The sequence below is a fragment of the Mustela lutreola genome, chromosome 17 (genome assembly GCF_030435805.1).
Source record: "Mustela lutreola isolate mMusLut2 chromosome 17, mMusLut2.pri, whole genome shotgun sequence".
Classification (NCBI taxonomy): Eukaryota; Metazoa; Chordata; class Mammalia; order Carnivora; family Mustelidae; genus Mustela; species Mustela lutreola.
Genome location: NC_081306.1, coordinates 2,026,362 through 2,049,870, shown reverse-complemented (window position 1 = coordinate 2,049,870; position 23,509 = coordinate 2,026,362). Strand labels below are relative to the sequence as shown.

Here is a 23,509-nt window from a genome sequence, read left to right as displayed (position 1 = left end):
TCAGCCCCAACAGGGTGGCATCTTGTCCAGAGTCAGGAGCACAGACGGAGAGGCCTGGTGAAGTGGGCAGCAACCGTGGGCACAGCTGGGAGACCCTGCACCCTCTCCCCGGGCACCACACCCACCCTCACACCCTGAGCCCTCAGCAGACTCCCCTCATTCACCCCTGCAAGTCCAGCTCCCTCCTCAGTGCCGGGCAGAGCCTGCTGACCAGTCTCGAGAGGTCACACGTCACAAGACTGTGGCCTGCTTCAAATCCCAACTCTGGCACTTACCAGCTGTGTGACCTTAGACAAGTCACTTTACCTCTCTGTGCCTTGATTTCACATCTATAAAACAGGGGACACAATAGTACCTATGACCTCCCAGAGGCGTGGTGGAATTCACTGAGTCATACCTGGAGCAGAGAGAAGGCACCCAATGTCTGCTGTGGTTATTAATACGGTTATTAGATTCCTAATGCCTAAAATGCCATCTCCTAAGCCAATCGTCTTCATCATTACTAAGCTTTCTATGTCACATCAGCAGCAGAAGCAACAGACTCACAGATAGAAAATGCAGTACTCTGCCCAGCACATTACCTGCATTACAAAGTGTGACTTTCCAGGACGCTGACGGCTCTGGGCTCTCCTGCTGGCTGTCAGAGGACACTGGCCCAGACAGGCTTAGTGCCTTGCCCCAAGTCACACAGCAGTGAAGCTACAGAACTCAGCAGTGAACCATGCACTCAGACTGAGGCTTTCCCGAAGTCCCTGCTCCTTCCGCCACCCTCCAACCCCCCAAGGAGGGGAAAACCTAGGCAGGTGAGCCCCTCAGGTCTCTCCCCTGGTGTCTGTGGCTACAGTTTTGGGGACACTGGCCAGTGCAGGATTTCAGCCCTGCTGCTGCTGGGCCACTTGCAGACCTGTGCTGGGAGAGATCCACGTGCTCTGAGCTTTGTGGGGAAGCACCAAAAAAAAAAAAAAAAAAAAAAAAAAATTAGAACAGCCCAGCTAAGCTGAAATGCTCTCCTCAGAGAGGAAGGGAAATAAAATTTGATGAACCTCTGCATAATGTTCAAGTTATGAACGCGTAAAGTGATATTCTGCACATATGCTGAGAACCAGGCATCTGCCCCCACACGGCCAGGGCCTGAGCTGTTAGGGACCGTTCCAACCAGGGCACTGGCAAAGAGCAGCTTCTTGATGATGGAGTTCGGAGAGGTCCTGTCTTCTGCCTCGGTAGGACAAGGCTGCCTGCAGATGCCCCGGGTTCTCTCCTAGCCGAGGGGACAGCTGAGGATGCAGTGATAAGGGATGGCTTTAGACATCGTGCTGTGTATACGGCTGCTATATATGGTTCCTAAGCACCTCCTGCGGGTCCTGTCCTATGCCAGCCGTTGCCACCTTCCTGGTGAGCACACTGACCCCAGCCGTGGGCAAGGTGGCCCCGTATGCCCAAGGAGTCCAAGCTTCCCAGCCACAGCTGTCTGGCCCCAGGCTGGACACCTGATCTGGGACCCTAGCGTCGGGGAGCCAGGAAGCTGCATCTGACTGGTGATGGTGAAGTTTGAGCTCAAAGTGTGTGGGGCAGCCGGGCCTGAGGTCTCCAGGGAGAATTCAGTCGGTTATCCAAAGAAAAATAAAAAAACACCTGCTAGGTGCCTGGCCCAGTTGTAGGAGCTGGGAATAGAGCAGGGAACAAGACCACGAAGCTTGTCCATCCTGGAGCTCACAGCCTGTAAACTCAGACACAACAGGATACAGTCAGGTTGTGTGGGTGCTCTGAAAACCTGGCTGGAGTGCACGGGGCGAATTTAGACCGACTGATTACGGAAGGCCTCACTGAGCAGCTGAAGTTCAAGCTGAGACCCGAGTCAGCCAGCCAGGTGCATACTCCAATCAAGGGCATAGCAAGTGCAAAAGGCCTCGGGAGGGGTGAGCTCACGGTGTTCAAAGCACAGAAAGGAGGCCCACACGGCACAGGAGAGATGACGGGGTCTGCAGGAGTCAGAGAGAGGTGCCCGTGTGGCCTCCGTCATGTGACTCCTTGGCTTGAAACCTTTCCACTGCCTCAGAGAGTCCAGGTGCTCGATGCTGCCCAGCTCCGCAGTCTCCTTCCCCCTTTCCTCCTCAGACTCTGTTCATCAGTCCTGACAACCTTTCAGTGCGCTACCACTGAAGGGCATTATTGCATATCTAGTCAGCTCCCCTAGAAGCAGACCCTGTGACAAGGATTTGGGCATGCGTGGTTTATTTAAGAGATGGTCCCAGGAAACATGCTGACCCTCTGCCTGTCTGTCCTTCAGCCATTCTCCGCCATCCATCCATGCAGCCAAGTACCCACCCATCCATGTATGCATGCACACATGCGTGAATTCTTTCATTCATCTATCTCTCCTTCCACCCAACCAACCATCCAACTGCCCACCCAACCATCCATCCATCCATACATACACCCATCCGTCCATCCATCCACCCACCCAACCATCCAGCCACCCACCCACCCAAACACACTTCCGTACATACACCCAAGCATTCAACCATCCATTCATATATACACGATTGATTGGCCCTTCTATTCCCAACTGGACTCTGAGGACTCAGGGGATCCGATGTAGTCCCTGGCCTTGAGGAGACCTCGTCCTCCAGCAGTGATCAACAATCCCACTGCTGGGTCCCTCTTTCCACTCATTGCTGTAACAGAGCCCAAGAAGAGGACCTTGGTTTGTTCTCGGTATGCCCCTAAAAAGACATGGTTCTCAGAAGCATGGGGCTAACGAGCAAACACTGAGACTCAGTTCTTTCTTCTTGGTTTCTCAGGCTCTGATCACAAGGCAACCTCATATCCCATAAAACACCAAAATATCCCAGAAATGCCAACACAGTGGGGTCCAAACTCTGCCTTACCCAGCCTCTCCCTTCTACCCCACTACACCCCCAGGATGCTTCTGTCCAATCACTCTAGCTTTTGACTGGAGCCCTGTGGCTACTGAGGCCAAACCCTGGGCTTTGGACTCCCAATGATGGCCAGAGGTGACCCCATGTGCACTGACCTCTCCCGGAAGTACTTGATGGCCTCAGGTTCTATGAAGGTCGGCTCCTCCCGGTAGCCCTGCTCAAAGACCTTGCGCTTGTGCCGGAACTCAATGACCGTCTTGGTGTAGGAGTTGAGGGTGGTGACAGAGGCTGCCATGCAGCAGGTAAAGGAGCCCCACGCCAGGCTGCCAAGAGATGAGGAGAGAGGTGCCACAGTGAGGATGGGCAGGGGACAGGAAACTGCCCCCCCCCCCCGCCAGACATGCATTCACCTTGCACAGCTGCCTTCTCTGGGCCACTCTGGAGCAGGTGCTACTGCAGAGAAGACCAAGATGAGGTCTCCGCCCCACTCAGCCTGTGCACTGTGATGCAGACATGACAGCCTTCATTACTGGGCCACAAGGAAAGAGCGAGACCTTCCATCCATAGGGGCCAGACTCAGGGAAGGTCACCAGAGCACAGGTAGGCCGCAAGGGGTCTTGCAGGATGAGCGAGAGTTTACCAGGGAGAAGGGCATTCCATGAAGAGGGAAGGGCGTGTGCAAAGGCACGGAGGCACGAGGCAGTGAGGAATAGCCCACAGACTGCCGGAGGTCTGAGATGCTGGAGCGCGGGAGAGTGCAATTAGTTGGAGTTGATGATAAAGAAGAAGCGGCGGGGGGGGGGGACCCTAAAAGCTGGTGTCCATGGTGGGTTAAATTACCTCTGTTCATGTTTGACCTTGGGCAAGATGCTTAACCCCCCCGCCCCTTACTCCTCACATCATTTTAATGGATGTAACAACAGCACCAACTCACAACGTTGTTGTAAGGATTGAAGGAGATGGGCCGTCCAAAACATCTCAGACTGCGCCTGGTGCATAGAGCAGGCACTCAAAAGAAGTTCGCTGTCCTTACAACCACCAGCAGCTTCAACATGCTTCCTGCCCCTTCTGTCTGGCTTCATTTCCAAACTCTCCCTCTGCGAGATTAAGCTATCATGACCGTGTGGCGCTCTTCTCCACCCTTCCTCCAAGCACTGCCGGCAATTCTTGGCTGCGCTCACCTGACGTGGATGTGGGGCCAGCCAGAGCTGACAGCGGGAAAGAAGGGAAGGAGGTGTGGACCTAGCAGATCAGGGACCAGGCGCTGGTCTTCTCTGACCCGCTGTCCGTTCTAGACGTGGTCTCCCGCCTAGTTCCTCTGACCAGGACGGGGCAGTAACATTTAGAATCAGGAGCGGGGACCTGCCTGACTCCCGTGAGTTACACCCAGCCGGGTCTCCGCGTCCATGCTCTCCAGTCCCTGCCCGGATGACGGGTTTCCTCCCAATCAAGGCTCAGTGCTGCCGGCCTGTCCCACAGCATCCAACCTCCTCTTCTCCGTTGGGTCTCTCAACATCACCGCCAATCCATTCCTCAAGGCCAGGGCAGCCCACCTGCCACACGCACTGCTCTGCTTTTTATCAGCCCCAGGCCACCCAGAAGGCAAGCAAGGGGAAGTGGGAGGATTCAGCCTGTCTCCCAGGGATGCCCGATCATCACCTGTCCCTTATCGACAAAACTGCTAATGGATTCCTTGTTCCTTCGTGATAAGGAGCAAATGTAGACCTCCCAGAAGCTCTCCAGTATCGATGACGGACAGCGATGGGCTCCACCTGGTCTGTCTTAGAGCAGCCCTGTCCGTCAAAGAGTCTGGGAGGTCACCCCGCCCTCCCTGTTCACAGACGACTGGATAAGGGCTGAGCATCTGACCAAAGTCGATCCAATCAGATACTCTGTCCTCTCAGCAATGAAACTCAAGACCAGCTCAAAGTGGGATGGGTGTTTGAACTACAGAGGTGGAAATTCAGAACGCGAGGCTGGAGAACAAAGAAGCGGGCCTCTCCTGGGATTCCCCGACACCCAGGTTGGTTTGGCCTGACCAGTAACCGTTCTGTTAAGGGACCAGTGCTTCCCTCCTCTCAGGCCACACGGTTTGCGTGGAGCTGGCCTCATCCCCAAACTTTAGGGTGATTGCATGGCGAATACCTGGCCAATGAGAGCATCACTTCCCTCTGGCCACAGTCATTGGTTCACGGATGGGCGTGTGACACCCAAGTCAGGCTGATGAGACTCCATCCCGGGACTCTCGGTCCCATCTCTCCCGGGGTGCCAAGCTGGTGGGATTTGAGCCTGGAGCTGCTAGGAACTGTCTTGCCACCATGCAACCTGCTAAGGAGGCTGACTACTTAGCAGAGCCTTGAAAAAAGATCCAGGTCCCTGTGCTGAAGCCATTATCCCTGGACTTTTCAGTTATGGGAGCCCAAACTCCCTTATCGGATTTTTTTCTTTCTCTAAGCCAGTCTGAATGGGGTGTCTGTCATCAGCAACCCAAGTTCCTGCGCAATTGCTTTCTATAAATTCCCTATTTTACATGGCTTAGTTTTAAAAGTGAATTTCGAGTCTTTAGGATCAGGGAGCTTATCTAGGAGCAGGTCCAGCTTCCAAGTCTGGTTACCCGATGAGGGGAGGAGCTTCTCTCCCTGTCACACACCCCTGTTCAGTTTCATCGCAGGCCTCACCACACCCTGTAATTCTCCTGTAGCTTTTCTTCCTATTATTTATTATTCTTTGTTCTTAAATGAAACTTTCTATTTTGGGATAATTATAGATTCACAAGCAGTTGTAAGAAATAACACAGAGAGTTCCACGTACCCTGTACCCAGTTTTCCTCAATGGTAACGTCTTGCGGATACAGTCAGTCCCCAGCCGGCATATCGACACCAATAGTCAAGATACAGACCGTCTCCGTTCACCACACTCCTGTTGCCATTTTACAGCCACACCCCCTCCCCTCCCAACCTCTAGCAACCAGTAATCAGCTCTTCATTTCTCTTATTTTGTCATTTTAAGAATGTTGCATAAATGGAATCACACAGCCCGTATTTTGGGGATCGGCTTTTAGCACTCAGTATTCTTCTCTGGAGAGTCAACCCAATTTCTGTACCAACCATTTGTGCCCTCAGATCAGGCAGTTTCTCCACATCTGCACCAGCATGTCATGTTGTCGCTTTTTTTTTTTTTCTTTGAGCGATTCTGATAGCTGTGTAGTAACACCTCATTGTGGTTTTCATTTGCATTTTTCTAATGGCTAATGGTGCTGAACATCTTTTCTCTTGCTTACTTGCCATCTGTTTATCCTCTTTGGCAAAATATCTGTTCATGTTCTTCTGCCCACTTTCTAATCAGATTGTTTGGACGCTGTTGTTGTTTACAGTTGAGTTGGGAGTGTTTGTATGGATCCTAAATACTGGGCCTTTGTGTGAGAGGTGGCTTACAAATGTTTTCCTCGGTCGCTTGTCTTTCCAACCACAGGTCTGTCACAGAGCAAGTGTTTCATTTTGCTGACATACAAAGTATCAAATTTTCCATTTATGTTTTTGATCCGTTTGATATCAAATCTAAGACCTCTGTGCCTATGTCTAGATCCCAAAGATTTTCTATTTTTTTCCCTAAAAATTTTAGAGTCTTACAATTTGTATTTCGGTCCCTAAACCATTTTGAGTTAATTTTGATACCAGGCATGGAGTTTAGATCAAGATTGATTTTTTTTTTTCCTTTTGTCTCTGTACGTCCAATAATTCCAGCCACCATTTGTTGAAAAGGCTACTCCCCTCTCCACGGAATGGATTTGCATCTTTGTCAAATGATCAGTGAGGCCCATTTGTGTGGGTCTGTTTCTGGGTTCCTTCTTCTGTCCTATTGATCTCTGTGTATCCCTCCTCCTGACCGCACAGCCTAGACTACTGTAACTACATATTAAATCTTGAAATTGGATAGACTAATTCCTCCCACTTCGAGACTTCTCAAAATTGTTTTAGCTATTCTAGTTCCTTTGCCTTTCCTAATAAATTCCAGAATAATCTTGTCTATACCTACAAGAAATCTTGCTGAGATTTTAATAGGCATTGCATGAGCAGAACTGACTGTCCCTGGGGGCAGGGGTCCTGGCTCCCTGTGTGACCTCCACTGCCGCTTGGGGATGGGTGGGGTTTGTTACAATTCCAGAAAAGTGACAGTCGCGGCTCCCTGCTCTGCTCTCACTGCCGCCGGTGATGTGCCTCATGACAGCCTGATGAAGGGAATCTGAGCTTGGCGCGAGTGGGGGCATCCACCCACAGCCGTTGGTTTGTTCGTGGTTTGTTTTCTGGGATGTGTGACTGTCGAGAGCAGTTGTTGCTAAGTTTTCTGTCTTGGTAGGCTGCCCCTTTCCTGGTCCTGTGACTACAGAAAGCAGACTTTTGGTGTGTTTGCGTGTGTGTGTGTGTGTGTGTGTGTGTGCGCGCGCGTGTATGCACCTGCACGTACACGGGCATCTTTGGCATTGCCGGGTTGCTGACTTCTTCATTTCCAGCCTGGGTTGCGCCGGTGTCCTGTCTCTTGGTCCCAGGTCAGCCGACTGTCTTCTCTCGACCAGCTCCTTGTTACGCTGGCCTTATGTCTCGTGTTCCAGGATCTTAGGTGTCTTTAGCAGGAGGAATAGGGAGACGTAGGTCTATTCCATCTTTCCAGAAGGGGCTTTGATCATCTTCCCACCCACACCAGAACTTCAGTTTCATGAAAACAGAAGCTTTGTTTTGTTCACTGCTCTATCCTTAGCACCTAGAACTGTGCCTGGCACATAGGAGGTGCCCAGTAAATATTGGTAGAACGAAGAGATACAGATATGACCCAAACAGACTGAACGAACAGATATAACCACGTGGGTGGTTGGCCTGGTTTTGGGAGCCGAGAGCAGAGTGGACACTGTGGGGGAGGAGAGGGGAGGGTGATGGGCTGGACAGAGTGGCTGTCAACCTCTTGGTGCTCTGGGAGCTGCAGGGCAGGCCAGGGCGGATGCTGGGGCCAGATCCGGGGATGAATAGAGGCCCTGCTCCGTGGGAAGACTGTTACCTGACCCCCAAGGGAGGCAGCCCTAGTCCTCATTAGGATGGACGGACAGAGAATCAGAGTGCAAGACAGGACACAAATGCTTGGTCTAGGCCACGCTCAGGGCCCCAGAGCTGAGGGCTGCAGAGCTGACAGTGGCAGGTTCTGGGGGCCCAGCCAGTTCAGCCACGGCCAGCAGGCGTCCCCTCCCTGGTCGTAGAGGAAGGGAGGCCAGAGCCCCCTGCTTTGGGGGACGTGAGAAAAAGAGAGCTTCCAGCTTCCTGCTGAGCACTCTCGCTCTCCCAGCGGTGACAGTGGTGACAGCCAACACACCCTCTCCAGGGGCTCCGTGGGGCAAGGTCCTTCGATGGTCACGGCAGCAGAAAGGCCAGCTAAGGCCTGCAGAGAGGGCAGGCCAGCCCTCGGGCCCCAAGAGAGGGAAGAGGCCAGCCTTCTGTTTCCGCAGGGTCGCGGAGATTGGAGGGCGCAAGGCGAAGAAAAGAGGGTAGCGGCCAGGCCATCCGCTTCACGGAGACTGGGTCTCGGGGGCGAACAGAGAGGCATCCCTGCCTCAACCCGGTCCTGGCCCAACCTGCTACTCTGCTGTGTGACCTGTGCCAAACTGCTTAACCTCTCTGGGCTTCTAGCTCTTGTGAAGCTACAACTCTGTGATGCTCTCCTACCCGCAGTCTGCAGGCAGAACGCTCAGGACGGGGGCTTTCTAAAATCTTGCTCCATTTTGATCAAATTCGAAGCAGAAGGACAAAGCGACTAGTTTTCCACGTTCCCGTCATCACCAGGAAAACTGCCATGCTGCCCTTCCCCGCGGGGGCCACCATGCAGATTCCTGCAGGGTCTGGTGGTTGGTGATGCCGGGAAAGCGCAAGGCGGCAGGGAGGGGCAGGGGTGGGGGTGACCCGGGGAGCAGATGCCCCATGGAAAGGGACAGCCACCACGCAACTCCAGCTCCCGGTGCACGTGGCAAGGCCGGTTTGGCAAGGACATAGCTTCTGATAGGAGCCCCAAACTTGGATTTTTACGTAAAATGTTCACCTTTTTAGATGTTAAAAACAAGTACGTCTGTTATTTTTTTAAAACACTGTAATTTTTAATAGGTTTTTTTTTTTTTCCCTAGATTTGTGCGTATGTGTGTGTGAGAGAGAGAAAGCGATCGTGAGCAGGGGGACCGACGGGGAGGGAGAAGCAGATCCCCACTGAGCAGGGAGCCCAGTGTGGTCCTTGATTCCAGGACCTTGGGACCCTGATCGGAGCCCAAGGCAGATGCTTAACCAATTGAGCCACCAAGTTGCCTGAATCCATCTCTTATCTAACACCTTGGCAGGCGACAAAACGTCTAGGGGCTGGTCTCAGCCCCAGCCCGGGGCTATGCGCAGTTTGCAGCCCCTGGGCTCACTGCGTGTTCTGGGCCTTTGCTCTCTCTGAGGCTGCGTCCTGGTCCCTGAACTGGGCCTGGTAACCCGTCTGTGGGAGTTAGCACGGCAGGACCAGACAGCTTGGGGACCTGAGACACAGAGCTGGGGAAGGAAAAAAAAAGAAAAAGAAAAAAAAAGCCAGGCAGAAGGTGGGGAGGGGCCTCCAATGGGGTTCCGAGGCTTAGGGCCAAAGGGACAGGAGGGCACCCCCCTCCGGGGCAGCTGGAGCCCAGGGCACAGACGGCAAGGGGCTGCCTGCATGCTCACAGGGTGTCACTTGTGTGGACATTCGGGGCATGTGCCTCCCAGCAAGTGAGAGCAGCATTAGCAAAGGCTCAATGTCATTGTCACCACTTAGAATCACTGCCACTTAGGAGCACTCGCTGTGTACCAAGCGCTTTAAGAGCTCGGTACACATAGTCCCTCCAACAACCCTATGAAACACACATTACTATTATCCACTCCAGAGGTGGATAGACTGAGAGGCGGCTGCTTCCCTCGAACAGCAGCATTCATGGAGCACAACCTCTGTGCTAAGCACCGCACTGCCCCGATCCACCGGGTCCCCATCATAGCTCCTCCCGAGATGCCCCTGCCTGGAGCCTCCCCTCCTAAGGTTCATGCTTTTCGAGGCCCCTTCGCCTTGAATCTGGCCCCATCACTAGCTCTCGACCAAGAGAACGCACCAGAAGTGACAGAGTGACTTCCGAGGCAAGGTCATAAAATAAACTCGTAGCATCTGCTCAGATCTCTTGGAATTCTTGCTCCTCACGAGAAGCCGCGCCCGCTGACAGCCTCGCTGAGCCCCCAGCCCCCAGCCGGCACCCACAGCCGGTGCTGGGAGGGGCCAGCTTGGACACCCTCCCTGGCCCTGCCCCAGATGATGTCATCGTGGCCAGCGACCCACTGGAGCGTCACGGGAGACCCTGAGCAAGGATGTCCTAGCTAAGCCCGGTCAACGCACTAAACCGTAAGAAACAAGAACCCATTTTTATTTTCGGGTAAGGTGTCTAGATGAAGAGATACAGGACACGCTACTTGCAGGGGCCCCACAAGGAGAAACTCAGGCCAGCCCCATTTTACAGATGAGGATACTGAGGCACGGGGAGGCTGAGTGACCTGGGGCGCGTCCACAGCCAGTGAGGGTCAGAGTGGGGGCTCTGTTCCCATGCGCTCTGATTCCTCTGGCCTCCACCACGCCTCCACACTGTCAGCCTGCAGGGGTCCGGCCGTGCATGTCAGCGGAAGGTTTGAACCAGGCTGTCTGATTCCCAAGCAAGGAGCCTTCCCCTCCCTGTGCACGTGTCTCTCCGGGAAGCTGGTGCCCAACATCAGCTGAGCATCTCCCATCCCCCGCCTGCCAAGCCCCCGAGGCCTACCTGGCTCTGCTGGGTGGGGAGACAGAGGCCGGAGCTGTCTGGCCTCCGAGAGGGTCTCCTCTCTTGTGCCTGTGGTGGGGGCAGGGACCAGAATTTTGACAAATGGCCTCACACATATTAAACAAGAGAAATGACACTGCACAGCCCTGGCGAGGCCCCAGAAGTAAGGGATGAAAAATGGGGCTGATCCATCTTGCAGGCCTCGGTGACAAGAAGAAATGGATCAGCCCTAATAGGGGCCGCATGTTGGGCCCCGGCCTTAAAGAAGTCAAATGAGAATGAGGCCAGCCCCGAGGGAGAAGGGGAGGAGGGCAGGAGGCCCGGCTTTCAGGGAAAGAAAGGTTCCCCTGGCTGACACAGCAGACTGGGTTTTGGATGCTAAGTGCCAGGATGGAGAGCTAGAGGCCTCTAGAGAGCCTCCTGTGGGAGGAGGGGCTCAGAATCCTATAACCACTGAAGGCTGTGGGACCCTGGGTGAGTGACCCAACCTTTCTGAGCCCTGGTTTCTATACACGCAACATGCGGGTTTTGCATATGTTAATTGCATATCAGTAATAGTAATATTAGAAGGGCTGGTGTCTGGGGCGTCTGGGTGGCTCCGTCTGTTAAGGACTGGACTCTTGATGGAGGCTCAGGTCATGATCTCAGGTTCATGAGATCAAGTGCCACACTGGGCTCCACACTCATGCTCGGCATGAGTCGGCTTGAGATCCTCTCTCTCCCTCTTTCTCTGCTCTTCCTCCTATTTGGTGCTTTCTAAACAAATAAATAAAATCTTTTTTTAAAAAAAAAGGGTTGGTACCGGGTGCCTGGGTGGCTCAGTGGGTTAAAGCCTCTGCCTTCGGCTCAGGTCATGATCCCAGGGTTCTGGGATCGAGCCCCGCATCAGGCTCTCTGCTCCGCAGGGAGCCTGCTTCCTCCTCTCTCTGCCTGCCTCTCTGCTTACTTGTGATTTCTCTCTGTCAAATAAATAAATAAAATCTTTTAAAAAAATAAAAATTAAAAAATTAAAAAAGGGTTGGTAAACACTTTTAGAAGAGCGCTTGCCATATGTGAAACAGGGTGCTAAGCCCATCTATAAACCGTCTTTGTATCATCCCAGACTCAGAGAGGCAGAATACAGAGGCTGAAGGGGTGGGCTCCAAGGCCAGGCCACCTGCGTTCAGATCCCAGCTCTGCCACGCAGCACCAGCTGGCCTGGAGAGTTGACTTAAGTTCCCTGTGCCTCCGTTCCCTCTCCACAAAGTACACAACCAGAGCTTTGTTAGAATGATGACACAGCAGGGCCCGGTGCACGGCAGAGACTATTACACACGTGCTCCGCACCATCTAGTTCCGATGACCAGCTTCCAAGGTCAAGAGCTCGGGCAAGAATGACCATAAGGAGGGAAGCCCTGGGTGACAGGGAGCCAGAGCCTTAGCTGGTTTCCCTGCGGTGCTTCCACTTCAAGGGATCAGGGGTGGTGTGGGACGGTCTAGGTCCCTTTAAGGCACCTGTCTTTGCAGGGGGCGGAGCCCAGCAGAGTGCGAGGGGCACACATCAGTAGCCGTCCCCACAGGTCTGAAAGGGGTTCTTTCTGACTTGGAGGTCTTCCTGCTCCACTCTGACCACCTTCCTCCAAAGTCTCTGTACCTGCTGACCCCCGGCCAGCACACTAGCTTATCCCCTCTTCCTCTAGCCTGCCTGACTACATTGCTCCCAGAGGGCCCTCCCTGCCTGGGGCTAGGTCTGCGAGCTCTCCTCCGGTGGTCTGTGAACCGCCCCCCACCCCACCATCCACAGGATAGCTTATTTACTTGTCTCCATTGCCTGTTACAACAGTGTCTTGGCCACTGATGTACCCCCAGTACCTAGGAGAGCGGCTGCCCCCAAGTAAGCATGTGGTAAGCGCCTGTAAAATGACTAAGTAGATAAATGATCCCCAACCACCAGAATGGTCCAGATCTGCAGACCCCAGACATGTGTGGTTGCTCTTTCCAGCATGCATCCCATCTGATAACCCCACCCCACCCCCAAATTTCCCTTAGGGGACGCCCTTCCTCCTCTTTGGACCAACATTTTGCGTGGGGTCAATCTCTCCTCCTTGACCTTGTGACTCGGGCCAGACCAATTAGAGCAGCCCCCAGTCTCCTTGGGGTCTAAATCATTGGTCCTGGGATGGACACATGACTTAAGCCAATCCAGTGAAAGCCATTACCAGGATGTTGGCTGGAAATCCTGGAAAGAAGCCCCATCTCTCTGCTGGTGTTCCCACATTTGTAAAATGTAAGTCTAGAGCTGGGTTTGATGAGTTTGCTTTAGGAAAAAGCTTGCTTAGGGAAAAGCTGCTTGTGAATGAAGCCAACCAACACAAAGGGAACAGAGATAGGAAAATGGGGAGGGGAGACCGTCTAAACTCCTGATGAATCATCTGATCACCTGGATCCAGCTGTGCCTGAAGCAGACACTTCTGGTAGTGTCTGGTAGCTCACCCAGCATCCATTCTACCCACTCACCATTTGCAAGTTTTCAGTTTTTGCCTTTCTTTGGCACACCCAGCTTATCAGACCTCCCGGGGCTCCCGCCACTTGCCAGCTCCCATCCCCACCTTCCCAGAGCGGCCTGTGTGGCAGGGTCGGCAAACTTTCTCTGTAGAGGGCCAGGTAGTAAATACTTCAGGCCTGCGGGCCGCGGAGGGTCGGTAGCAACCACAATCCCGTTGTTGTAGCGGGAAAGCAGCCAGACAACACATAAATGTTAAGTGTGGCTCTGTCCCCGTAAAACTTGATTGACGGACACTGAAATTTGAATTTCGTGTAATGTTCACAGGCCACAAGATGTTATTCTTTTGATTTATTTTCCAGCATCCTGCATGTAAAAACCATCCTTAAGTCAAAGGCTGTGGAAAAACAGGTTGTGGGCCTGATTTAGCCCGTGGGTCATAGTTTGCAACCCCAGCTGTAGGGTCTCAAAGTGCCTTTGGACTCCTGGCTAGCTACCTTTGCCCTCTTCTGCTCTTCTCCCCCGAGCTGGGCCAAGCTGCTGAAGTCCCAGCAAGGCTAAAGGTCAAAGCCACTTACCAGAACGACCACCCGTAGTCCCAGGAGTGGGGTCTCCAGTCTTCAGGGCCAAGACTCACAGTGACCTGGAATACTTGTGTGTACATCATGTGGGCTACCATTCCCAGGAGGCCTGTGGGGGGAGCAGAACAAGGCGTCAGGAGGCCAGGTGGGGCTCTGTCCCCTTTGTCCCATGGACCTCTTAGTATTGGGGGACAGCCTGGAGGAAGGACCGTCGGCAGGACTGGAGCAGGAAGCAAGAGGGGGGCGGTTTTCTCAGCCAGCCAAGGAACTTGAGCTTGAGTGAGAGAGCAAAAGGCAGGCCTGGGGAGATTAAACAAGGGAGACCCAGAGTTAGCTCTGGGCATAGGTGGACACACTTTTTCTGTTAAGTACCGGGTAATATAGATACTTAAGGCTCTGGGATCCACGCGATGTCTGTTGCAACTACTTCTCCACTGCTGTAGCCCCAAAGAGCCATAGACAATACATACATGGATGAGTATGGCTGTGTACCGATAAAACTTTATTTACAAAAACAAGCGCTGGGCCGGATTTCACCCGTGGGCTATATAGTTCGCTGATGCCTGCAAACTGTAAGGTCATTTGGTCATTTGGGAGAAGGCGCCTAGAGGGTATTTTTCAAACTGTAGGTCTGGACTCATTAGACTAGTGGGTCATGAAATCACCTTCACTGATTGCCAGCAGTAAAAAAAAAAAAAAAAAAAAAGAAAGAAAGAAAGAAAGAAAGAAAGAAAGGCAACAAGAATGGAATAGAAAAGACATGCCCAATACTATCAAGCTTAGCAAGAGTGAACATTATTTTGTGAATCTTTTTGGTTCTACGCGTACGTCCGTGTGTGTGGTGACTGAAACATGCAATGTTTTTCTGTGGTTCACGGGTCAAAAATCTTTGAGCCCGCTGGCTGGGATTCCCACGGATCTGAGTGGGAATCCGCTTCCCCCACATTTTCTCCATGGAGAGCTGGGCAAAGCTTCACTCTTTGAGCTTTGTTCAGATCTTTGGACCCTAAGATGAGGACTCTGACGGGTAAGGCAAAAGGTGGGTGAATGGGACAAGGCAGCTTCAATGCCAGTGCCTGGGGGCATAGAGTTGTTACAGCTGGAAGGGTTATTACAGCCCGGGGGGCATTTCCCTGTGTGGACCATGGCATCTGGAGCCCTCACGAACCCAACCCTAAGACAGAGTGATACAGTGTGGAGAAGAGAAGGGGTAGATTACTAGAAAGGAAAGCAATCATGCTTGTGCACCTGCTGTGGGCCAAGCACTCGGGGTTATTACCTCTTCCTTTTCGTAACAACCTTCTAAGTATCAAGAAGTACCATGATCGGGGACTATGTACCATTGTTCAGGTGGCCCACTGGACATCTCCATAGGGTCCATTCACGATGCAGTCTACATGCGTGTCCCTCCCTGGAGAGGAAGCAGAACCACGCCTGTAAGGCTGTGTATGTACAGCCGCGTATGATTATTCGCATCTCACAGACGAGAACACAGAAGCCTGGAGTGCTAAAGTCTGTCCACGGTTATGAAGGGGGTCGATGGCGTTGTCGGGGCTGGTGCCCAGATTCAAATGCCCTCAGCTGCAGGGCTTATCCCGTGCTGCCCAGCGCGCGTCTGTCCTGCCCTGGCTGCCTGATCACCTTCTTCCCTCTTCTTGAAGAGGAGGCAAGAGGAAAGATGCAGATGAACGGAGGAGAGGAGGAGGCTTAGCAGAGAAGAAGTTAAGAGGGAGCAGGGCTCTGCATCCTGGAACTCAGAGTGGGCGGTGGAGGGAGAGGGCCGCCCTGCATTCCCATAGTGTGAAGATAAATGTTGAACAACTGGTTCTCCAGAGGGAAAAGAAAAGCCCTGATCTGTAGCATTTGCCTAGTTCCATGGTGCAGTGACTCCCACTATGGCCGATCTCAAGCTACCAATGTGACGTCACCGAAAGCAGAGCAGAGGTTGTGCCATCGGCGTTCCCGACCTCATGCCCGCAGGCTCCAGCACACCTCTGGGTCACGCTCCAGTCCCTGGACCCTGGATCCAACGGAGACCAAAGAAGCAATGTGGCTGCCTGCTTCTCTGAGCCTGGGTCAGCCCCTTGTGGACACTTGTCACTGTTATGGGACCGCAGGTGTGGCCTGGCGGGGAGCCCTCAAGTCAGAAAATCCGGTACGTTCTAGTCTGCATTTTTAGTTGTGCCCTGGCAGGTGGCACAGAACTGTCCAGGGCTGTCACAGCCAACACAGCACCCTCTTTGGTCCTCTCTGCCCTGGCTCAGTCTATTAGAAGGAGGAGAAGAGTGGTGAGCCATATGGCTGTCTTATTCTTCTTTACTTGACACAGTCCTGGGTGAACTTGCCAAGAGGTACATAACAGACCTACCTTATTCTTTGGAACTGCTGCGTACAACTCCTTAATAATGAAGTAGTGTGTTTTACTTAACCAATCAATTGACAGTTATATTATTTCCAGGTTTTTGCTCTATGAGCAGCGCTGCAATGAACGCTTTTCTCTAAGTGTCTTTGTGCTTACAAGCAGGGATATCTGCAGAGGGAATAAGAAGAATTGCTGGGTCAGGAAGCCTGTGCATTTTAAAGTTGAGTCCGTGTCGGGGAATTGCTCCCTTGTGTGGTAGCCCCATCTCGTGCTTCCGCCAGCTGTCTGGGGGGTCTTACCCCAACCTTCCCCGACGCTGCAGATTCCAAAACGTTCAATACTGTGCCCCTAGCATGACGCAGAGTGACTCTTCAACATCATTTAAAGTTTTGTGTTCCCTTCGTTCCTAGTGAGCTTGGGTGTTCTTCACGACTTAGTTGACCATTCTTACCTCTGTCCCTACAGTGCCTGAATGTATCCTTTGTCAGTTTAAAAAAAAATATATATATATATATATATATATATATATATATATGTACACATAGACATTTTCCCTTATCAATTGGTAGGAATTCTTTATGTATTCTGCATACTAATCCTGCCTGTTGCATAGAAGACCGAGAGTCTACTGCTTGCCTTTTCCCATGCGCTGCGCATCTTTTTGTTTTTAATTCATAAATAGACTTTGGTTTTTAGAGCCGTTTTGGGTTTACAGAAAAAGCGAGGGGAACTTACAGAGAGCTCCCCGGTCACCACTCCCACAGTTTCCCGTACGATTAATATCTGGCATTAGCGTAGTGTATTTGCTACCATTGACAAGCCAACGCTGATCCCAGTATTAACTAAATTAAACTATTAACTTAGTTTACGTTAGGGCTTTCTCTTCGTGTTGTACAGTCTATAGATTTTGATCAATCTTTTTTTTTTTTTCGGATCTTGATCAATCTTTGGTGACATGTGTCCACCATTACTGTGTCGACTCATTTCACGGCCTTAAAAATCCCCTGTTCTCCACCTGCTCTGAAGCCCTGGCAGCCACCAATCTTTTTGCCTTCTTCATCATTTTGCTTTTTCTAGAATATCATATAGTTGGAATCATATGGTGTGTAGCCTTCTCAGGTCGAGATCTGTCAGTTAGCAATAGGCATGTACGTTTCCTCCATGTCTCCTCATGGCTTTCCAGTGCCGAATGATGGCAATTATGGATAAAGCCTCTTTTGTCCTACATTTTGGTATCTGATATCGTCAAACTTACCAGTCTTTTCCTTTTTGGTTTTTGCTTCCTCTGTCTACTTTTAGAAAAGGAGCATCGTAAGGGACCTGGGTGGCTCAGTCGGTTAAACATCTGCCTTCAGCTCAGATCATGATCTCCAGGTCTTGGGAATAAGCCCCATGTCCTCGGCCTCCCTGCTCGGTGGGGAGTCTGGTTCTCTCTCTCCCTCTGCCCCTTCCCCTGCTCACTTTCTCTCTCTCTCTCAAATAAAAATCTTAAAACAAAACAAAACAAACAAACAAGGCTTAGAAAAGTAGCACCATCAATACACAGTCCTATATTTTTATATGAATTCACCCAGAATTTATCTTGGTGAATGGTGTGAGGAAACTGTCTTTAATGAGTCGCTAATTGTTTTGAATCCTTGTAGAATGGTCTGTTCTTTCTGCAGTGATTTTAAATGACACTTACATTCCAAGCCTGACATGTATATGAGCCTGTGTCCTAATGTCACTCTGTTCCACTGGTCTCCCTCTGTCCCTGTGTCAATGCCACAGTGTTGTAGTTCTTATAAGTCACAAGACAGTCTGTTCGCTGGGAGGACAAGCCCCCTCTCCTCGCTGCCCAGTGCTCATTCCCCCTGGAACTGCTGACCTACCCAGGAGCCTTGTGCCTTTGGTGGGGTCCCGACCCCTTCCCTAGCCACCCCAGTCCCTTTTTCGGGGAGGAGCTTTCTCTCCAAACGCCCCACAGTTCTAACCTCTTCAGGTCCTTTGGTACCCTGCCAGTCCAGATGCTCCCTGAGTTATGCGACCTCTGGATGCCTTGGTTTTCTCATCTATAAAATGGGGATCTTAGTAGGCACAGGTAGTTCTAGTGAACATCTACTAAAGAAAGAAAACTTTCATGAGAACAATCATTCCTTGGATTAGGGCAGTGGGGACATAACAAAAACTCCCAGCTAGACCCAAAAGCCAGACCCAGCCTGTCGGCAGAATAATTAATTTTCCAAATCGTTAGTCTGAAAAAGCATTGATTTCTCAATCGAATTCCATTTACTCCTAAATACGAAAGGCCGTGCTTTAAGAAAATGACAATTCACTCCGAGATAGGCTGGTGAGAGTCTCTGATTGCATTTTGAAGAGGCTCCTTTAAAAACCTGACCCTCACCCATGTTTCTGGAAGCAGGTCTGCTCTGCAGAGGGAGGTCCACGGTACCGTCTGTCATAGGAACCCTTTGCAGAAGGAATGGTTTCCAACTCCTCTGGGTGAAAAAGTGACTTTCTGCGGAGTTCCTGCACGTCCTAAATTAGCATCAACTAAATGAATGGGGCTTTCCTGCTCCGGGACTGCTGCTTCCTGGCGGGAAGGAAACTCATGGCTGTAAACCTCATTTTCCAAATCCTGCCACCATAAACGGGAGCCCCGGCCCACAACCCCACGCCGCGAGGTGGCCATGGCTCATCCAAGCCTCTGGGGGACGCTGGAGGGCACTGGCGTGTGACGCTGACGGAGGCGCCAGAGCTGGGCTGGGTGTGATTCCTTCCCAGAGCGGGAAGGGCTGCCACAACTCCCAGCCCTGCTCAGACCAACCAAGGGAAGTCGGCTGTCCAGTCCGGAGGGGCTGGCGCGGGCCCAGAATTGAGAGACCGTGTCGGGAGGGTCAGAAGGTAAGCCCAGGGTAAAGCAGGGGGAAAACAAAGTGACAGAGAGTCTGTAGCTTCCAGCTCTGTCACTCACCAGCTACGTGACCTTGAGGGGGTGACGTCCCATTTCTGTGCCTCAGTTTCCCCAAGTGTAACGTGGGGGTAATAACAGCACCTGTCATAGGTCGGTATGAGTAGCAGGTGGCTTATACTTGTGAAGCATCTAGAATAGTGCTTGGCAGGAAGGAGGCCCTATATCAGTGCTTCTTGAATGAATGAATGAATGAATGCCTAAGACCCACTGTATAGGTCCTCCAGATGGCACCCTTGTCCAGGCACCAGGTCCGGAGTCCCAGCACACAGTAAGTGTTCGGGACGGATCAGACGAACAGACCACCACAGATGTCAAGGTGTGTGGGGGGCGGGGCGTCAGTCCGCGGGTGGAGAGTCCTGGGTCCTAGATACGGGAATGAGCAAGGCGGGGGACCGGATCGGCTGACTCGGGACATGAGCCAATATCCAAGTCAACGTTCATGTATTTATCATTTGTTAATTCGATCTGTCAGTGAATACTTATCAAATGCTTTTCACAGGTCTAGTGCTTGGGGGCCGCTAACACAGACAGACCCAGGCCCTGCCCTCAAGGCCCCCGGGGTCTAATGGAGAGATCCGGACAACGAGCACGTGAGTTAACAGGAAGACATCCTGTAGAGAGAGGTGCCGTGATGAAAATAAAATAACGTGACAGGGAGATCCTGGGGGCCGCTCAGACTGGATGGTCAGGGAGGGCCTCTCTGGGGAGGTGATTTTTTTTTTTTTTTTTAAAGATTGTATGTATTTATTTGAGAGAGAGTGAGACAGAGCACAAGCAGGGGGAAGGGCGGAGGGAGAAGCAGACTCCCTGCTGAGATGGGGCCGGATGCCAGGACTCCGGGATCAAGACCTGGGCTGAAGGCAGACGCCCAACCCACTGGGCCACCCAGGGGCCCCTCGGGAGGAGATGTTTAAGCAAAGATTTGATGGGAGCTGGAGGCAGCCGCGGGGAGGCCTGGGGCAGAGCACTCCCGTAGGAGGGGGAGAGGCCTGGCAGGGGCCTGAGCTGGGGGTGACAGGGAGAGGAGGCTCCCGCAGGGGGCTCAGGAGAAGGTGGCTAGGGGTGGGTGAGGAGGGCAGCCAGCAGCCAGCACCTTACGGAGCACAGTGATGAGTCCGGCTTTTATCGTCAGCGCGACAGAGGCCAGCAGACGGCAGAAAGCGGCGCCTCGGTTATGTTGACCGCTCGTCCTGGTTACTGGCTGGAGAGGGAAGGCGGGGGAGGGGCTGTGGAGGAGCGAGCCCGGCTGGGGCCCGTCCAGGAGGCCGCTACTTGGCCCAGAGCTGCTGGCAGCCCCTGGGCAGGTGTGAAGGTGGAGCCAACGGGACGTGCTGGAATTCTCGGGTGCTCTCCAGAGTTCCCGGCTGGGCCACTAAGCGGGCAGATGGTGGTGGTGGTGCCGTCTACTAAGATAAAGACGGGGAAGGAAGGAAAACACCGGGGGGGGGGGGGGCTGGAGTCCCAGCTGGGCCATATTGGTTGGAAATGTCTATCTCCTACCCAAGCAGAGACATCAAGCAAGCAGTTGGGTATACAAGTTGGGGGTTCAGGGAGCAGTCCGAGCTGGGGATCAAATGCACGAGTCACTGGCACAGGGACAAGGGCCCGGGAGAAACCACCCAGAGAGACATTGTAGGAAGAGAAAACCCGGATGGAGCCGAGCCAATGCTGGGGCCGAGCGGAGTAGGAGGGGCGGCCGGAGCAGCCCAGGAGGGGCCTAGGCAGCGGGAGGAAGCGAGTGTGGCATGGCCAGCGCCAGGCCAAATAAGTGTGCCAAGACGGAGGCAGCAGCCCTGAGGTCAGAGGTGAAGACAGAGGGGCACGGCTGGGTCTGCCAGCACGTGGGACACGGGGGACAGACGCTCAGCTACGACAGGGCTGCCGCGAAGAGAGAAAGCAGCCAAGTCATCCCAGAGAGGGCGTCCAAACCCATGCAGAAGCAGGAAAAAGGGGTGACAGCAGGGCTCAGGGATGGATCCTGAAGAGGGGAGACAGACAATGCTCCTGTGCTCCCCCCACCAAGCTATCCAGTAGATGGGGTGGCGGGGGGGGACTGCTGGTCAGAGAGGCCCCGGGCAACTGCAGAAGCAGGGCGGAGGAGGCAAGGAATGCAGGGAAGCTTCTACACAAGCAAGGGGCTGGAGGCCCCCCAGAGCGGCTTCTTCTCCACCGAGCACTTGAGGGTGAGTCCATGGGTGCGGACCTGCGGCAGTTTAGGGAGCAAGAGGAGGGCGGAAATCGTCCTTTCGGGGAGTGGGGACACCCTGTGTGTGAGCTCCCTGCTCACGAGCGTAAAGAGAGATCCAGCGACATGACAGGGACGGGATGGAGTGCCAAGCCATGACGCCACGCTGTGGGGAGCGGGTGTGGTGGACCCCGGCCCAGGGGCCCCTGCTGCGGGAACACAGCAGCCTGGAGCTGTGGCCTGGGGCAGGACACGGAGCAATGACACCCACCCAGCTTCTGGGACTCGTCTTGCCTCTGGCCTGACTCTGTCTTGCAGGGTTTGGACATACTCTGCTGAAGGCATGCTCCATTTAATGGAGATAACAGAGAAGGAGCTGATTAATTAATTTATTATTAAAGATGTTTATTATTATATATTAAAGAGTTTATTATTAAAGAGGCTAAGTCACTACTCCGAACACTCGGAGAGCATTCGTGTCTACATAAATATTCTTGGGTATGTGGGCACCGATCTGGATTTGCCAACAATCCTATGCATGTCATGTTGGGACATTGCAGAGCTGGTGGGGACCTGGAGGAGGCTGAAACCTGATGAGATAGGGCAGGAGGGCAGCAAAGGGGAAGCTGGGGCGGCCTGACAGTGAGTTGATGAGTCCCTGAGCATGTACTGAGTACCTGTGGTGGGCCAGACTCTCTTCCAGCTGGGGGCAAGCCGACTGGTCTCCTCATGCTCTCTGGGCGGGGGCGGTGGGGGGACCACAGAGACACCTGGGGACTGGCATGGGCCAGGGCAGCCAAGGGACCCATGGGAAGCCCAGCTGGGCTCCTTGACCAGGCTTGAACGGGAAGGTCAGGAAAAAATGTCACCCAGGGAAGGTGACCTCCGATCTGAGAGCCACAGGCTCAGAAGGACCAAGAGGGTGTGCCTGGCCACGGACCCGCTCTGGGAGAGCTCGGAGGCAAAGTGGCCTGGTGGGCTGTTAGCGCCGTGAGGCAGGGCACGTGGGTGAGGGAGCCGCTGCTGGAGAGAGAAAGGGGGCATTGAAAACTTCTGGATCTCTAGGGAGTTTGGGCTTTGTCCTGAGGGCGAATGGGCAGGAATCACGAAACTGTAAGCAAGAAGGTGAGAATCAGGTGTGTCTCACCTGTACGATCTCTCTGGCTGGTGTGTGGAGGATGAGGAGGTGGGAAGCAGGGGGTCAGGAGAGCTGGCTGGAGGTCCCCAAGCGACAAGGACACGGCCAGGCCAAGGCTGCTGAGGTCAGGGGGCAGGTGAGCAGGTCGCTGGAGGGGTGCGAGCTTTGCCGAGATGGATGAATTTCCCAGCCGACCCGCAGATGCTAGAGAGCCCTGCCTCGGGAGTGGGGAGAGACTGGGGGTAACTGATGGGTTTGACCCACTTAGCATCGGCCGAAAACTTTGAGCTTCTAAAGGTTGGAACTTCCTGACACCCCTCAGCGGGAAGGAAGACAGAAAAATAAATCCCTTATCTATAAACATCTAAAACATTCAAATGTTTGTCCGGATGGAGACTGGAGGTTGACTCTGACTGTCCGTCGAGCCCTCTGACCTGGGGAGCACCCCATACGGCGGGGTCCGCTTGCTCTGAAAACCGTGACCAAGGAGCCGAGCAGAGGCTATGTTTAAAGCCTGCCCAGGACTATTTTTAAAGACCAGGCTATTTTTGGACACTCTCTCGAGAACCCGAAGCCTCTCTGAGTAGCATATTTCAGGGTTTAAAAAGTTCCTCCTTACACATAACCTAAATCTTTCCAGCTCCAATTTAAGCTAATTTCTGGCTCTGCCCTCCGAGGACAAGGGGGGTGAGCCGGTTGACTTCTTCTTGTGGGGATCCTGTGGGAGCTGAGCAATTACCGAGTCGCCCCTCAACCTTGTCTGCCCCGGGCTAGATCACTGCCATCCCTCTGCCCTGCCCGCAAGGGCCTCCCTTCCAGGCCACTTGAGTCATTAGCATCATGCTTGTTTGGATTCTGCGCATTTCTCTATTTGCCTTTTACAGGGAAGTGGCCCAAATCAGAGGCAGCTTTAATAGGGGACCATCCCAGTTCAAGGATGGGGTTTACTGAACCGCCACCAGCCTCGTCTGCCCCAACCGCCTCCATCGAGCCCCACGGCAATGAACGGACTCGGACCCTTCCCAGCCGGTAGGGGCCTAGAAGGCGTCCCTGAGGCCACGACCCCAGTTCCCAGTGGGTCCTGGAGCAGCG

General features: G+C 53.1%; 1 protein-coding gene across 4 annotated transcripts in view; it reads right to left on the bottom strand.

The window, feature by feature from the left end:
- GSG1L (GSG1 like) overlaps window positions 1–23,509 on the bottom strand; it is a 193,081-nt gene that overhangs the window by 23,259 nt on the left and 146,313 nt on the right. For 2 of the 4 annotated variants that reach the window (XM_059154914.1, XM_059154915.1), the window contains exons 4-5: window positions 13,777–13,888; window positions 3,035–3,202 (exon numbers count right to left, since the gene is read on the bottom strand). In XM_059154914.1, coding sequence (XP_059010897.1) covers window positions 3,035–3,202; window positions 13,777–13,888 — 280 coding nt within the window. The remainder of the gene's footprint in view (window positions 1–3,034; window positions 3,203–13,776; window positions 13,889–23,509) is intronic. The other 2 variants (XM_059154916.1, XM_059154917.1) reach the window with 1 other exon arrangement.